At 34.6% G+C, this 15,347-nt stretch overlaps 6 protein-coding genes across 6 annotated transcripts; 2 read left to right on the top strand and 4 right to left on the bottom strand.

Annotated features, from left to right (window-relative positions):
* Positions 1–201: 201 nt before the first annotated feature.
* Cbr-srv-36 lies at positions 202–3,515 on the bottom strand (the record flags this gene model as incomplete). The annotated part of the gene is made up of 6 exons (XM_002648149.2): positions 202–246; positions 314–629; positions 2,072–2,196; positions 2,418–2,564; positions 2,811–3,032; positions 3,366–3,515. The coding sequence occupies 6 exons, from the start codon at positions 3,513–3,515 to the stop codon at positions 202–204; spliced, it is 1,005 nt and encodes a 334-aa protein (XP_002648195.2).
* Positions 3,516–4,271: 756 nt separating this feature from the next.
* Positions 4,272–5,128, bottom strand: CBG26703 (the record flags this gene model as incomplete). Its single annotated transcript, XM_045240961.1, has 3 exons — positions 4,272–4,291; positions 4,825–4,993; positions 5,042–5,128. The coding sequence occupies 3 exons, from the start codon at positions 5,126–5,128 to the stop codon at positions 4,272–4,274; spliced, it is 276 nt and encodes a 91-aa protein (XP_045100694.1).
* Positions 5,129–6,512: 1,384 nt separating this feature from the next.
* Positions 6,513–6,710, bottom strand: CBG26702 (the record flags this gene model as incomplete). Its single annotated transcript, XM_045240960.1, has 1 exon — positions 6,513–6,710. The coding sequence occupies one exon, from the start codon at positions 6,708–6,710 to the stop codon at positions 6,513–6,515; it is 198 nt and encodes a 65-aa protein (XP_045100693.1).
* Positions 6,711–8,735: 2,025 nt separating this feature from the next.
* Positions 8,736–9,149, bottom strand: CBG26701 (the record flags this gene model as incomplete). The annotated part of the gene is made up of 3 exons (XM_045240959.1): positions 8,736–8,970; positions 9,028–9,051; positions 9,106–9,149. The coding sequence occupies 3 exons, from the start codon at positions 9,147–9,149 to the stop codon at positions 8,736–8,738; spliced, it is 303 nt and encodes a 100-aa protein (XP_045100692.1).
* On the top strand, positions 8,957–9,907 carry CBG24300 (the record flags this gene model as incomplete). The annotated part of the gene is made up of 2 exons (XM_002648148.1): positions 8,957–9,032; positions 9,714–9,907. 2 exons carry the CDS (start codon positions 8,957–8,959, stop codon positions 9,905–9,907), a joined length of 270 nt encoding a protein of 89 aa, XP_002648194.1.
* A 2,174-nt stretch (positions 9,908–12,081) lies between these two features.
* On the top strand, positions 12,082–12,488 carry CBG24299 (the record flags this gene model as incomplete). The annotated part of the gene is made up of 2 exons (XM_002648147.1): positions 12,082–12,214; positions 12,274–12,488. The coding sequence occupies 2 exons, from the start codon at positions 12,082–12,084 to the stop codon at positions 12,486–12,488; spliced, it is 348 nt and encodes a 115-aa protein (XP_002648193.1).
* Positions 12,489–15,347: the final 2,859 nt, after the last annotated feature.

The raw sequence follows: 15,347 nt of genomic DNA, 5'->3' as shown, positions 1-15,347 counted from the left end.
GTTTTTTTGGGGATTCCGGATTTTTTTTTGAATTTTTTCGCAATAATATTCGGAAAATAGATAACTTTTAACACATTTTAATGTAATAAAAATTTTTGGTCGGAGTCCCCCTTTCAACTATCAAAATTACAGAAAAAAATTGAGATCAAAAATTGGACAAGTTAAATTAAGAAATCAATTGAAAGAAATTGACAATTAAAACTACAAAGTTCTATTCATTGCTAGTATACTGCTAGTATTGTTCATCTGAAAATAAATATAAAATTTAGAAATTCAGAAACCCAATACTACAGTATCTTCAAGAACTACTCACTTTCTTCCCCTTGCAAAAATTGACAAAACACTTTTGAATGTCTCGATTCAACAATAACAACATTAACGGATTGATGAAACTCATATTTCCAGAAACCAATGGATACCATAATCGAAGAGATCGAAGATTTTCTTGCTGCAGAGATATTGAATCATTTGAAGATTTCATTTCAGATATCACTACGTCGCCTACACCGAGTTCATTTGAGTAGAGAGCTTGGAAGACGTAGTAGGAGAATGTGGCAGCTGACATTAGACATAGGAAGAAGACGTGAATGCATAGACGAGCTTCTTGGTAGGTATTCTGACGGGTTTGCCTGGAAAATTATTGATAGATCAGTTTGCCGCGCCTCCGGTGCTTTGAACAGCTAGCTGGTGCGCCTTCTGCGCGATTTAATCTAGTTTCATACTGAACCGTCGCTCCTTACTTTTTCTTAAAGTATCACGTAAGTCTATACTTATTTTCCAAACTTCTCACAAATCCACAGAGTGACAGGGTGACCAACAGACGCGTTTTACATAGAAGATTCAATTTTTTTTTAAGTTTGTCAAGATTGAAGGTTCAAAATTAAGGTAAAAGGTTCAAGATTTCCAAAGATTTAAGAGTTATACTTGTTATAGCACCGATCAATGAGATATACAAAAACGTATTTTTCAGTTAGTTTTGACAATTTTCAAATTTTATCGAACGTTACTTGAAGATTCAAGTAATGTTAAAAGGGTTTCTAAGGTTTAAGGTTAGGATTGAAGGCTTATTTGAGCTTTAAAGGTGGGGGGACAAGAGATTTTTCGTAGTTTTTTTGTAGCTAGAGTATGCATTCTACCGTCACGGTGTACAACGCCTAATGTCACTCTGCGTACAGCTGTCGTCCTCGTCTTTATGTATGCAAACGGGCGTGCGCTTTCTCTTTGCCCGCGTGGCTCAGTTGGTAGCGGCGCCGCACCCTCAATCATCGCCCTCACAAGTTCAACTCCTCGAGGGGCATCTTTGAACGAAATTTCGAGAACATTATTTTTTTCATGTCCCTTCACCTTTAACAGTTCAGTTTGAAACTTAATATTCAAAATTAGGCGTTCAAAATTAAAAAGTACAAAAAGAATTGTTCAGTATAAAATGTTAGATCTATTTTTGCTTGATTTAATCTGAAATTTTCAGTTAAATCAAAAAAAAATCTGGAGCTACATTTTTTGAACTTCAAAATTGAATAATTCAGAATCGAAAATCAAAATCTGGTATTTTTCCGGTACCATACATTCAAAATTTTTGTTTAAACACATTTCGAAAAAGTCAGATTCTGAAATTCTGAATCATAAATTATGAATCATCTCAAAACTGGTCGTGAGTAAAAAAATAATGTGGGAAAGATTTCTCACGACAATTTGAAGGAGGCCGGACACCAAAAAAAAAGTTTTCCTGATATTTTGCATAGAGAACCCCCATGAGGGGTTGAACTCATGACAGCTCAGGGGTACAGCGCCGCTACCGGCTGAGCTACGGGGGCGCGAAGGCGCCTGACGACCGATGGTCTACATAAGCGCGGCGCGATTTCGTCCCCCGAACTGTGCCCCGAAATTTTTGCTGTCTCGCCTCCTTTAAGGCTTTAATTTTTTAGAAAATGAGTCATTTTTCATTCAATTTTAATAACGTTATTTTCGATGTATTTTTTTTTCGAAAATTCCAGAATAAATCTCTTATAAAACTCCCGCAAATTTCAATTTTGATCTTCTGCTCCCTATCAAAAAACAAAAATCAACTCACCAACTACTAGTGCTCATAACAGAAGTACGCCTCGAGGAGCACAAAATTCGTATGATTCCCGAGTACATAAAAATTGTGGATAGTCCACAGAACACAAATGTGCAAATGACGATGGCGGCACTTGTCTGGAAAATGTACAAAATTGAAACGTCTGTGGTTCAAAAATATTTAAATTTCCCTCAAAGTTGGATTTTTTCTCCAATTTCTCAAATGTGATCTTTCAAAATCTGTCGTTTTGCAACCGGCTGTTTTAAGACATGGCCCGTGAAATTGTTCAAAGATCTTTTTTCGTTTTAAAATCAGAAGTTTGTCTGTAAAATTGTACAATGAACGTACTGATCCCTACCCTTTTGTGTTCTTCAGAAGTGATGACAAAAAATGACACGGGATTCTCAAAATGTGCATGACAGACAAGTACAGCCGGCATATGGATGAGCAATGAAATTAGCCAATGACAAAGAATCAAAGTGTATGATGGGGTGACTGATAGGATCTGTATGATTTTGATGGGGTTTTTTTAAAAAACAAAGACCTTTAAAAAAAATTGAAATTGTGTCCGAAAGTTTTCTTTGTAATTTTTTTCTGAATACAATCAAACCTGTATTGCAGGCATTCATATTGTTTTGGAGTTCCCCCGGAGGGCCCTTCAATTAAAGGGAGCTCTTATATTTTTTCGATCCTCTCTTGGAGGGCTCTTTTATTAGAGGTGCTCTTCTAATACAGGGTTTTCCAGACTTACATGACTCAATCTTCCGTGTGGCCTACAAATCGTTGCGTATCTTTGCATTGTAATCAAAAATAGTCCGATAGAGCGCAAAATAAACATTTGGGGACCGGAATTCACATAGAAATTCGATGCATTATACGTGTCTAACCACCAAATTAAGGAATTTCCGATTTGAAAATATCTGGGAAGCATTTGGGTTATAAATATTGTTACGGTAAGGAAGTCGGCGGCGCCCTGGAACAGAAATTCAGAAATTCAAAAATTCAGAAATTCAGAAATTCAAAAAAAATTGCGGCGCCCTGGAACAGAAATTCAGAAATTCAGAAATTCAGAAATTCAGAAATTCAGAAATTCAGAAATTCAGAAATTCAGAAATTCAGAAATTCAGAAATTCAGAAATTCAGAAATTCAGAAATTCAAAAATTCAGAAATTCAGAAATTCAGAAATTAAGAAATTCAAAAATTCAGAAATTCAGAAATTCAGAAATTCCGAAATTCAGAAATTCAGAAATTCAGAAATTCAGAAATAAAGGAATTCAGAAATTCAGAAATTCATAAAAATCCTACCTGTGAAAGAACCAAAGTATAATAATGGGTCCTAAATGATGCTTTCCTTGGTCTCATAAACCAAATAGCCGATAGGACTACTGTATAAATTGGCATAAATATGAAAATCTCACAAATTACAACATCGGCTTGCCAGTTAGTTGTCAGCATTCTGAATAGTTTGAAAAATTTTCAAAACCAATTTTTTTCAAAAATATCTGAAACTAAAAACTACAAACTCCGCCTCTATTTTTCCCCTGTTCTCAACTATTTTTCTCACACTTCCATGTGACTCTTTTAGTCAGAATTCTTCGAAAAATATTTTCAGTGATTTGTGAAAAATATTTTCTCGTCACAGACTCATGTACTCATTAACCATGGCGACACATTACTTTTTTTCAAAAAAAAAAAAGAAAGAGAGATTAGAGACGCAGAGAAATGAGGAAGATTCTAAAAGTTCTTTGTGACGTTTTTTGGCTGAAAAATGGAAGAAGATGTGATTTTTGCTTTTTTGAAAAAAAAAGAAAGATATAAATTGTGAAGAGAAAATGTTTCAAATAGGAAAATTAGTCAGGTATTCAACAAGTTTTTCTCCCATTTTTGAGGAAAAAATCTATTTTTGAACAGAAAAGTATAAATGAAGCATTCTGAGATTTCAAATAAAATCTGTGATTCTGGAAATTCTAGGAAGAAATTGCGTTTTTTAGCTGAGAATATTAATTGAGACTGAAAATATGAAAAAAAAGACATTCCCATTAGTACTACGAATTTTGTGAGTATTTTTGTGGTCATTTTTTAGGATCACATGATGTTTACGTATTTCTTTGAATATGAAAAAGTACGAAATCTCATTTGTTGGGAATGAAAAACAAAAAAAAAACGAAGGAAATAATACAAAAATAGTAAGAATTGGTACGACGACTGTGCTCAAAAAATCACGGTTTGTTCTGAAAGAAAAATCTGGAAAACTTTTTTTGGATGTTTGAATTCCTGAATTTCTGAACTTCTGTACTTTGATTTTTTTTTCGGTTTTTTTCCAGTAATTTTCTCTAATGTTTCACATTTTTAAAGATTTGTTTTGTGAATTTACATTTTTAAGAAATTTTTTCAAATTTTGCACCTGTCATCTAGAGGGTGATAAATTTTGCACCATTTATGAGAAAAAACTAAAAAAAATGAATTCTTCGATCCGCGGCTAGCTCGCTTATGGAGGAAGGGTATCCACAAGATCCCTGAATGTTGCCAACATGCTATGGACCACGACGGTGCATAATGCTAATCTTGGGTTAACCTGGTTTTTGTATTATTCACAATTAAAACAAGGGACAGTTACTTTCCTGCCAACCTAATAATTGAATTTACACATTTTTGATTGTTGTACAAAATTCCAGACATCTGTCGAATTTGAAAGTTTGGAATCCAAATTTTCTGGATCGCCTGAAACCAACTTTCCCAAATTTTCGATCATTCTGAAACCCACCAAAAACCATTTCAGTCCAAACTAATGGAAACATTTCATCCGCTTTTTTTAAAACTTGAAAATAACACTCATGCTCCGATAGCTCCATTTCCACAATTTCTTTCTCGGTATCTGTAGAAAATGTGACATAGACCAGTTGAAGAATTGGATCATTTTGGTATGGGAAATTCTGAATTTTTTGAAGACTAAAAAATCGATTTTTATTTTTAAAACTCACTTGCTCCGCTTGCTTTTTGAATCTTTCTTCTTCAAAATCTCGTTTTCCCGGAGGCACCAGTTCTAGTTCTTCGGAAATAAAATTCATATTGTTATAAAATCAGAAAATAAGTGGGAAAATGGAGAATTGGAGTTCCTTATCAGTAAAGGTGGTGTTGAAATTTTGAGCAAATCAAAAGAGTATTATGTCAACAAAAATTGCTATCAGTAAAATGTTAAAATGAGGCGAGGCACCGGAAATGAGTCAAAGCACTGAAAAGACCTCAAAGCACTGGAAGCGCGTCAAAGTTCTGATAACTTGAACAATGACCCAAAGCGGCTTCAATGTACTAAGAATGCGGCAAGGCACAGGAAACTATTAAAAGTACCCAAACAACATCAATGCGCTAAAATTGCGTCAAGGCACTGAAAATGCGTCAACGTTAAACTTCCGAGAAATATCTCATATTAGGGGCGGTCACTAGTTTCAAAATCAAATATCAATAGCAGGTGAAAAAGTTTTCTTTGAATCCGTATTAACTTTTTGCTCATATTTCCAATAAATTCCACATTGAATGCTCCGTCTTGGGGTATATTTGAAATTAGCAAAATAGAGGACACTTTACAGTACTACTTTGCTCTACTTTTGTTATCAATGTTTATTGTTCTTCCAATAATATTCCCATTTTATGTGTGCGTCAATAGAGTGAATCGAGAACGGGATAAAAAATGTATCTATTAAAAAAGTGTGAGCTTTTAGAAAAATTCAAAATTAAAGACCTTGGTATTTCCAATCGTAGACCATTTTTATACAATGATACTGTTTCATATACGCCCCGGGTTTATACATACTGGTACAACACACAATTAATTTGTGAGCGTTTCATCATTTTATTTCTAAAGAATAATATTTTTTTCAGAAACCTTGATGATATTGACCGCTTGTGAGTTGGACTGTCGCGGCAGCAGTAGTCCTTCTGCACGACTACAAACTATGTATTCTAAAATATTAAAAATGTGTCAAAACACAGAAAAGGTGGCAAGGATCCCAAGCGTGACGCCAAGCGTAGACGTATAAAACAAGTGGTTCACAGAAACCTTATTTTCCTCCAAAAGGGAAACTAGCAGTTGTTCCAAAATGTTCCATTTGCTGGGGTATTATAAATGTCAAAATTTTTATTAGGACCTTTAAAAAATTTGCAGAAAAAAAACTTCATAATTATCAGTTTCCCTTATCAAACCATATGTCTTCTTGGATCTGGACTCACTCTAGAAGTCACTTCGGGTTTAATTAATTCTTTAATCAGTTTCATTCCTTTAAATGAAGAAATCAGAGTGACAACATTTCGTCTGTTGCAAGTCAGGTAAGATATCTGAATGATAACTGGAATAGAAAATACATCCCATATACGAGTGAAAACAACCATAAAGAGAAAAAGAGTAGAGGGATATACATCTTGAACAAATCAGATGGTTCACGGGCTTGTGATTATTCAGCTTAACATTTCCACAACCAACGCAGTCATTGTTTGCCAGAAAATGTAAATTTGAGGTTTCGATTCTTGAACTGATCTTAAATTTGACATTTTTCGAACACTTATCATTACAGGAATGTATAAAAGAGTAGATGCAAAGAAAGATACATTCATTACCGTGAAGAATATCTGAAAGAAGAAAACATAGATTTTCATAAAAATTAATGACGTCAAACGGCAATATTTTCGATTTGAATTACAAATTTTTTTATTTCTTTCTTGCCGATTGGCGCCGAACAAAAAGCCAATTTTAACAAGTCTACACAAAGCCCTACCAGAATAAAACGTCTGACCAGCCTATAGAGATCAGTGTCCCATTTTGCACTTTTGATAAACTAATAAAGAATACAATTAAATTGATAACATCTTTGGAAATAAACAAATAGTGTAAAGTATTTCATATTCCTAATGGATAATATAATGTATTTTTGTGAGGACGGGAAGAAATAAAGCAGGAGAAAATGTAAATTTGAGGTTTCGATTCCTGGACTGATCTCAAATGGGACTTCTTTTGAACACTTATCAATATAGGGATGTACGAAATAGCAGAAATAAAGAAAGATATATTAAGTGTAGCGAAACATATCTGAATGAAGAGAAAGAATTTATTTCCATGAGAACACAAAACCCCACCACATCAAAATCAATAGCTAGCCATACGAGTTCAGTGCCTATTTCATCCTTTTGTAGTAGCTTTTTTGAATTAAAAAATAATAAAATTCTACTGATAACGTCTTTAGAAATGAACAAGTAGTAGACATATCGAACGAAATAGTGCATGTTCTTGCTAGATAAAACTATGTATTTTTGAGAGGATGGGTAGAAATAGAGAAGGAATTTTTGAACGGCCATGATTGTTAAGGATAAAATGGGAATATTAATTGAAGAAAAATAAAGATTAAAAAAGTAAATATAGTAAAGTTATTTTGTAAGGTTAGTCCTATTTCGTCAGTTTCAAAGACATCCAATATGGACGAAGTATTGGAAGTTTCATTCATTGAAAAGCTTGTGGCTAATGGAAGTGAGAAGATGTTTTCGAAGTTTATAAATCAAAAATACCCTTTTCACCTGTCATAAGAAATCTTCTTGATACTTGTGACCGCACACTAACGAGAGCTAATTCGGGAAAGTTTTGACGACGTATTTCATTGAGTATTTTTCACCAACACCGGAAAAAAAATTATGAGTATGTTGAAAAATAAAAGTTTTTGAGTGATCAGAAAAACAATTGTGAATTACTATTTTTTTGATTTTTCGTTAATTGCACAGCACTAGGTGAGTAGCGAAAACAGTAATGAAAAATATGCAATTTTTTTATTATTATTTTCAATAAAACTGAAAATTTCAGAAAAAAAGTTTCTAGAAAAGAACCCAAAAAAATAATAAGTTTGTTGATTTTTGAAGCATAAAACGTATGAAACGCTACGAAAAATTTTCTAGTTTCCTGGAAATAATCCCAAATTTTTTTTGGAAAATGTTCAAAAATGTTTTGAATCTAATGAAATTTTGAAACATCCGTGTACTGGTTTCGGAAATTGAAAGATTCATTTATAATGGAAAACGAATACATTGTTTATTTAAATAGATAAAGAATATGACAATGATCTTCAGAATTCAAATCCTGTGTCTCCCTGGATCTGGACTCACTCTCGTTGTTGCTTCAGGTTTTATTAATTCTTTAACGAGTTTCATTCCTTTGAATGAAGCAAATAGAGTGATGACATTTTGTCTGTTACAAGTCAGATAAGATATTTGAATTAAAACTGGAATAGAAAATGTATCACATATACGAGTGGAAATAATCATAGTTTTGAAGTTGTCAAAATGAATAAATAAAAAATAAAGTGTGTATATCTTTAATAAATGCGAGGGTATTGAGCTTTTGGATTCTTGCAATCTTACCATTTTTACAACCAAAACAGTAAATGTTTGCGAGAAAATGTAAATTTGAGGTTTCGATTCCTGGACTGATCTCAAATGGGACTTCTTTTGAACACTTATCAATATAGGGATGTACAGAAGAGTAGAAATAAAGAAAGATATATTAAGTGTAGCGAAAAATATCTGAATGAAGAGAAAGAATTTATTTCCATGAGAACACAAAACCCCACCACATCAAAATCAATAGCTAGCCATACGAGTTCAGTGCCTTTTTCATCCTTTTGTAGTAGCTTTTTTGAATTAAAAAAATAATAAAATTCTGCCGATAACGTCTTTAGAAATGAACAAGTAGTAGACATATCGAACGAAATAGTGCATGTTCTTGCTAGATAAAACTATGTATTTTTGAGAGGATGGGTAGAAATAGAGAAAGAATTTTTGAACGGCCATGATTGTTAAGAAAAATTGGAAAACTTGAGTAAAGACGAACATAGCAAGCACGCATAAACAAAGGGCAAATAATGGAATCGCGTACCTGCAAAAAATCGATAATCACTCTTCCACTGGAAGATCAAAAAGCATTTCAACTTACATCAGGTACGTGGAAATAGGTTTTCTGAAAAAAAAAACTATATTTTTTAGCTAGAATAATGAGAAAACAGTTACTAACTTTTGTTTTCCAAAATCTTCAATTTTCTCAAATAAGAAGAACATGAAGAACCATAGGAAACAGTATATTACCTGTGTCTTTTTCATCATTCCATAAAAATGATCAATTAGTGGAAATAGCAACGTCTGAATTTCAAAAATTTCAGAAAACTTTAACCTTTTAAATATATTATACATTTTTATCCCGTTCTCGATTCACTCTATTGACGTACACATAGAATGGGAACATTAATTGAAGAACAAACAAAGAGCAAAGCAGAAATTCCATCAAGTGGTCTTTGGAACCTTCTATTTCAACATTTTCGAAAAAATTCGGTATGAATGAGGTATTCAAAATGACCTTCATGAAAAACACTGAACTTGGGAAACAAGAATACAAATCCGGTGTTCAAAAAGAATGCAGACTTATATGAGAATAAGGAAAAACGTTTTTTTTTAATGTTTCCTCGAAGTATTCTAGAAATAGCTCTTATTAGTTGGCTGTCACGATTTTCGAGAAACTATCAGGTGAAAACTTTTTCCAGGAAAAAAACCAAATACTCATTAACTATTCTGTAGTTTATAGCTATAACATCTGCATGTTTAGTCTAATACTGATGAATTTTCCAGAAAAAAACTCAGTGACAGGTGAAGAAGGCTTCCTTAGAATTCACGAATTCTTTCTCAGTTCCAGCACCCAGTTATTTCCGATGAGTGCTGTTACAAATAATTCTTCCGTATTTGAAATTCTCTTGAAAGATGTTATGGATGCACCGTTTACCAATGGAACTGCTTATGTTCGTCTATTACTTCTTATGCTATAAACTACAGAATGGCAAATAAGTATGTGATTTTTCCAGGAAAAAAATTGGCACATGACATTCGAATTCAAGCAATTTTTTGAGAAATAAAACTAGATCAACAAATACTCAAGTAGCTGAAAAATCTTAAGGAAGAGGAAGTGAGGAACTTTTTTTGAAGTTCAAAGAAATCAAAAAAACATTTCCACCTGCTACTGACAGATTCTGAAAACTTGTGCAAGGGATATTTTAGGAAAAATTTCTCATAATGTTTGCATTTTCTATTAGTCGGCGTATTTCCCGTAAACACTCTAATAGAACGCCACCCGAATCGTCAAATTTGAACCCATGTATCTCATTTTCTGTGAGATATATCAAAAAGTGGTAAACTAATGAAATATTGCTGATAATGTGATAAACATTTTACTAGTGAACAACTTTTTGATATCCTTCAAAATCAGTGAGATATATAGGCTCAAAGTGGACGGTCCGGGCGGCGATCCATTAGAGTGTTTAAGGTATATTTTTGTTTCACAATTTCAGTGTTTTCGATGAATGCCACTTGGAACACCTCATTCAAATGGGAAGTCTTCGGAAATGATGAAATGGATGTAATCTCTGAAGAACCCTTCGTCCAATTTTTGATTTACACTTTTATTTTTCTTCAAGTACTATTCCCATTTTATATGTATGTCAACCGAGTGAATCGAGAACGGGATAAAAATGTATCTATGGAAAAGTACGAAATTTTCTGAAAATTCAAAGATGTTTCAGACCCTGGTAATCCCACTGATCGATCATTTTTATAAAATGCTGAAGAAGACACAGACAATATGCTGCTTCCTATACACAGGGTAACGGCTGCTTATGGTATATGCCTAGGCGCGCATATAGGATGCTATGTGCACCCATAATAATTCCGTGGGTAGCGCGTGCGCACTATATGCGTCGTCGCTGGGCACGACTGGTCGCCGGTGGTCGCACCCATATAGCATCCATATAGCATGCACGCTTTCCCCCATGAAAACGACAACGACACTCCGCTATTACGCTAGTGCGCGTTGTTTAGCAAAATTTTTCACCGCCGATCTTGATCAATTTTTCGATCATATTGATCATATTTCCTGCTTTCAAAGAACTTCTCACTGTTTTCACATTATACAAGAGGTGCCAAACAGGAAATCACATTGAAATATCGATTTATTGATCAAAACTTGGCCGATTTACCAAAAATCAATAATTCGTTCGACTCATTCGAATATCCAATTTGATATGATTTTTATTGAATAATAAATAAACTCTGCATTAGAATTTTTTTGAATTTCCAGACTTTCGAAAAGTCTAGTCTCTACGTAGACTACAGAATTTTTACACATCGGTGACAAGATTTTCCCAGTCAACCGGAAATATTTCTTCGAAAATAATGAGGTCATTTATTCACTTTTTCCTGTCCTCATTTTTGTTATTTTGTTTATTTTCACGTTTTATCAACTGAAAATTTATCATGGCTGTAATTGTGAATTCTACAGTAACCCTGACTTTTTTATTTGGACAGTTCAATTGTTGGCTTATTTTTTATCTACTTTTAGCGATTTTTTACAAGAGAGAAATTCCGAAAAAATCAGAATTATCATTGATATACTGTAGATTTGGAATCGATATGGTTTATACATTTTTTGGGGAGTTGAGAGTTGAAAAATTCAAAAATTCGAGAAATCCAGAAATTCAGAAACTCAAAAACTCAGAAATCCTGAAAATCTGAAAATTTTGAATGTTTGAATTCCAGAACTTCTGAATTTCTGAATTTCCAAATTTCCAAATTTCTGAATTTCCGAATTTCCGAATTTCCGAATTTCCAAATTTCTGAATTTCCGAATTTCCGAATTTCCGAATTTCTGAATTTCCGAATTTCTGAATTTTTGAATTTCTGAATTTCTGAATTTCCGAATTTCTGAATTTTTGAATTTCTGAATTTCTGAATTTCCGAATTTCTGAATTTCTGAATTTCTGAATTTCTGAATTTCTGAATTTCTGAATTTCTGAATTTCTGAATTTTTGAATTTCTGAATTTCTGAATTTCCGAATTTCTGAATTTCCGAATTTCTGAATTTTTGAATTTCTGAATTTTTGAATTCTAGAACTGGTCATTTCGAGACCAGACGTTCTAGACTCAAATTTTCAGTATTTCCATTTTTCAGATGTCCACGTCTTCAGCGAAAACTCCAATTTGCACCAGATCATCTTCAATTACGAACAATTTTTTGGGTGAAAATGGGAAATTGGTGAATTTGGACGATTTGATGGGTACCGGAAGTGCTTCGAGTTGCTCTGGTTAGTTGAATGTTTTGAAATATTGAAATTCTGAAGTTCAAAAATATTGATTTTTCCAGGAAATCCGTGGTCCAGCTCTTCTCATCAAATTTCTGCTCCGCCGGCACCTGTCAATTCATTTGCTTCACAACGAAAAATGCCAACACTGAATGAGATGCGGGCTGCTCAAAACCCAGCTCACTTTACCACCAATCAATCGATCGATAATCGATCGATTTTCGAAAATCAACAAATCGATAAATCGGTTGATCCATTGGCCGGATTGTTCTTCTAACTTTTTCAGCGACTACTTACACCCCTTCTTTTTTGTAAACTGGATTTTTTGATAATCATTATTTTTTGTGCATTCTGTGAATTTATACTGAATTGGTGATTGATATTTATTGATTTTTTACCCCGTCCCCGCTCCCAAGTTTTTCTTGAAAGAAATGAATCATTGTTGAATTTTCAGAGAGTATTTTGTAAGTCTGAAATACGGATTTTTCGGAATTTTTCGAAATTCAAAAATTCGAAAGAAATCTGGGAAAACTGAAAGAACTGAGAGTTTTAAAGGCGTAGCTTTTTTTTGATCTACGAAAAAGTGCGGCAAAAATGTAATATTTCAGACCTTCGCCTCGTTCGAGCTACTTTCGCAATTAAGTTTGGTTTTTCGATGAAAATCAGATTCTAGAGATGCTAGCGAACATTTTCATACCAAGAATTCTAAGTTTTGTCTATTTGTTATCCGCTGCACGGAAAGTTCTCAAAAATTTAAATATTTGAGGGCGGAAATTTTAATTTTTTGATGCCTGCACTTGGGTTCAAGCGAGGGGGTCAGAAAGCGCGCCCCAGTAAATTTAGGAAAAGTTCTAAATTCGCTGCCGAATTTCGTTGGCTGAGTTTCACAGTTTTAAATTAAGAGCGAAAAAGCGCGCCTTGCAACCAGTTGTTTTTGAAGAAATAGATCATGATCTAGATCAAACCCGCGTCCAATTTAAAATTATTAAATTTCTTCTGGCCTNCGAGTTTGCTGGGGCGCGCTTTCTGACCCCCTCGCTTGAACCCCCAGTGGTGCTGTAAAAATTTGAGATTTTAGAAGTCACGTTATTTTACGAAATTTGAAGTTTGAAGTTTGGTCTGGAATTTCAGTTTTTACAATTAGACCTGAAAAAACGAAGCTTTTGAATAACTTTGAGATATTAGGCTGGTACAAAAGTAATGCGCGTTTTTGATTTACTTTATTACTCCCGTCCGAAATCAATGCACGTTGCGGCCGAAAATTTAGTCAAAATCGCATCGCCGGTCGCACAGCGAAAACAACAAGTTGATGCATGCGCCTTTAAATACCGTACCTCGAACCTTTTTTTTGGGCCTCATTTACCTGTTTTTTCTATTTTATAAGAAAAATAAATTAAAGATTTATAAGAATTACACAAAATAATAATATATTTATTTGCAATTCATGGGGGAAAGCGATAGATAATTTGGCAAGAAATGGGACCTGTACAAATAATAAAATAAAATGACCAAACGGACCGACTAGAGTCCTGTAGGTCAAGTGGGAGGGATCAGAATATCATAAGGAATCGCTCCTACTCGCTTAGCAAACGCCACCGGACTGAGCATAGAATTTATCACCTTACATACACGGTTCCACATAGATAAGTTTCTGTGAAGGAAGCAGTCAAAGTATTGACCGTTGATTTTGAACAAATACGGGGGGCTCTGTTAGAATGGCTGGGAAGAATGTAGGACGACATAGAGGGAAAATGGTATGAGTTTATAACAATTTTGTGATAGGTACGAAGAACTAGAAGGGTGCGGCGATGAAGGGTGGTTAGCATAGAGAACTGGGATAGGCGATCGGTGTATGAATTGAAGGGCATATTACATCTCTGGAAGACTTTTCTGGTGAAATAACGAAGAGGAGATTCTAGTTTATTGGCAAGTGTGGCATTGGATGGATCCAAAAGTTCACAACCGTATTCGAGGACCGGTCTAATGTAGGTGTCGAAGAGACGGAAATATAAACAAGGGTTTTTCGATTGGAACGTTTTCAGTATTTGGCGGGACTTGAGTTTAGCAGAGTAGGCAATAAGATTGATGTGTTTGTCGAATTGAAGTTGATCATCAACTAGTATACCTAGGTCCTTGAATGAGCGATGCGGAGTAATGGGGGATCCCTTAATAAAATAAACTGTCTTAGGATTGCGTTTACCATAATGCTAAATTAGACAGAAATGAGCGAAAAAAAAAATAAGAGAAAAAGGCAAAAATTCAATAAAAGTTGAGGTACTGTATTAAAGGCGCGTGCAATAATTTGAAAAATACTGTGGTGTTCTCTCTATGGGAGCTAAGCTCCGCCCACCGTTGTTTTCTCGGCCGCAACGTGCATTAATTTCGGACAAGAGTAATATTTTTATTGTAAAAATGAAACAAGAGGACATCAATCGAGAAGATACTCTCCATCATTATCGACCACTCTCTGCCAACGCATGCGCAAAGATTCGATGCCTCTCTTGAAGAACTCCGCTGGCTGTGACTCGAAGTAGTTCGTCACCCAAATTTTGACATCTTCGTCGTTTTTGAACTTCTTCTCTGCCAGATGATGCTGCATGGACCGGAACAAATGATAGCCAGATGGTGCCAAATCTGGGCTGTAAGGCGGATGTGAGAGCACTTCCCAGCCCAGCTCCAAAGTTTTTTTCTGGGTGATTTTCGCGGTATGCGGTCGAGCGTTATCGTGAATCAAAAGACACATTGCATAACCTTTTTTCCGTGTATATCCGGTTTTGGTATCGGTTTTGGGGTCTCGCCCGGACTGAGCCACTGATGTTTTCTTTTAGAACAGTCATACTGAATCCATTTTTCGTCTGATGTCAAAATTGAATGAAAGAAACCGCGATTTTTTGAGCGGCGCAGAAGATCATTGGCCACTTCGACGCGCTTCTTCTTGTTTGCTTCAGAGAGTTTGTGCGGTACCCATTTTCCGCATCTATTCGATTTCCCAAGCGCATGTAGGTGGCGTAAAATTGTGATATGACTGCAATTAAACTGTTCTGACAAAATGCGTGTTGTTAGGCACTGGTCCAGTTCGACTGCTTGTCTCAAAGCATCGTTGTCAATGATTTCTGGACAACCACTGCGTTCATCG

The sequence above is a fragment of the Caenorhabditis briggsae genome (genome assembly GCF_000004555.2).
Source record: "Caenorhabditis briggsae AF16 supercontig from assembly CB4, cb25.NA_135, whole genome shotgun sequence".
NCBI lineage: Eukaryota > Metazoa > Nematoda > Chromadorea > Rhabditida > Rhabditidae > Caenorhabditis > Caenorhabditis briggsae.
This window is presented reverse-complemented; position numbering and strand designations above follow the sequence as displayed.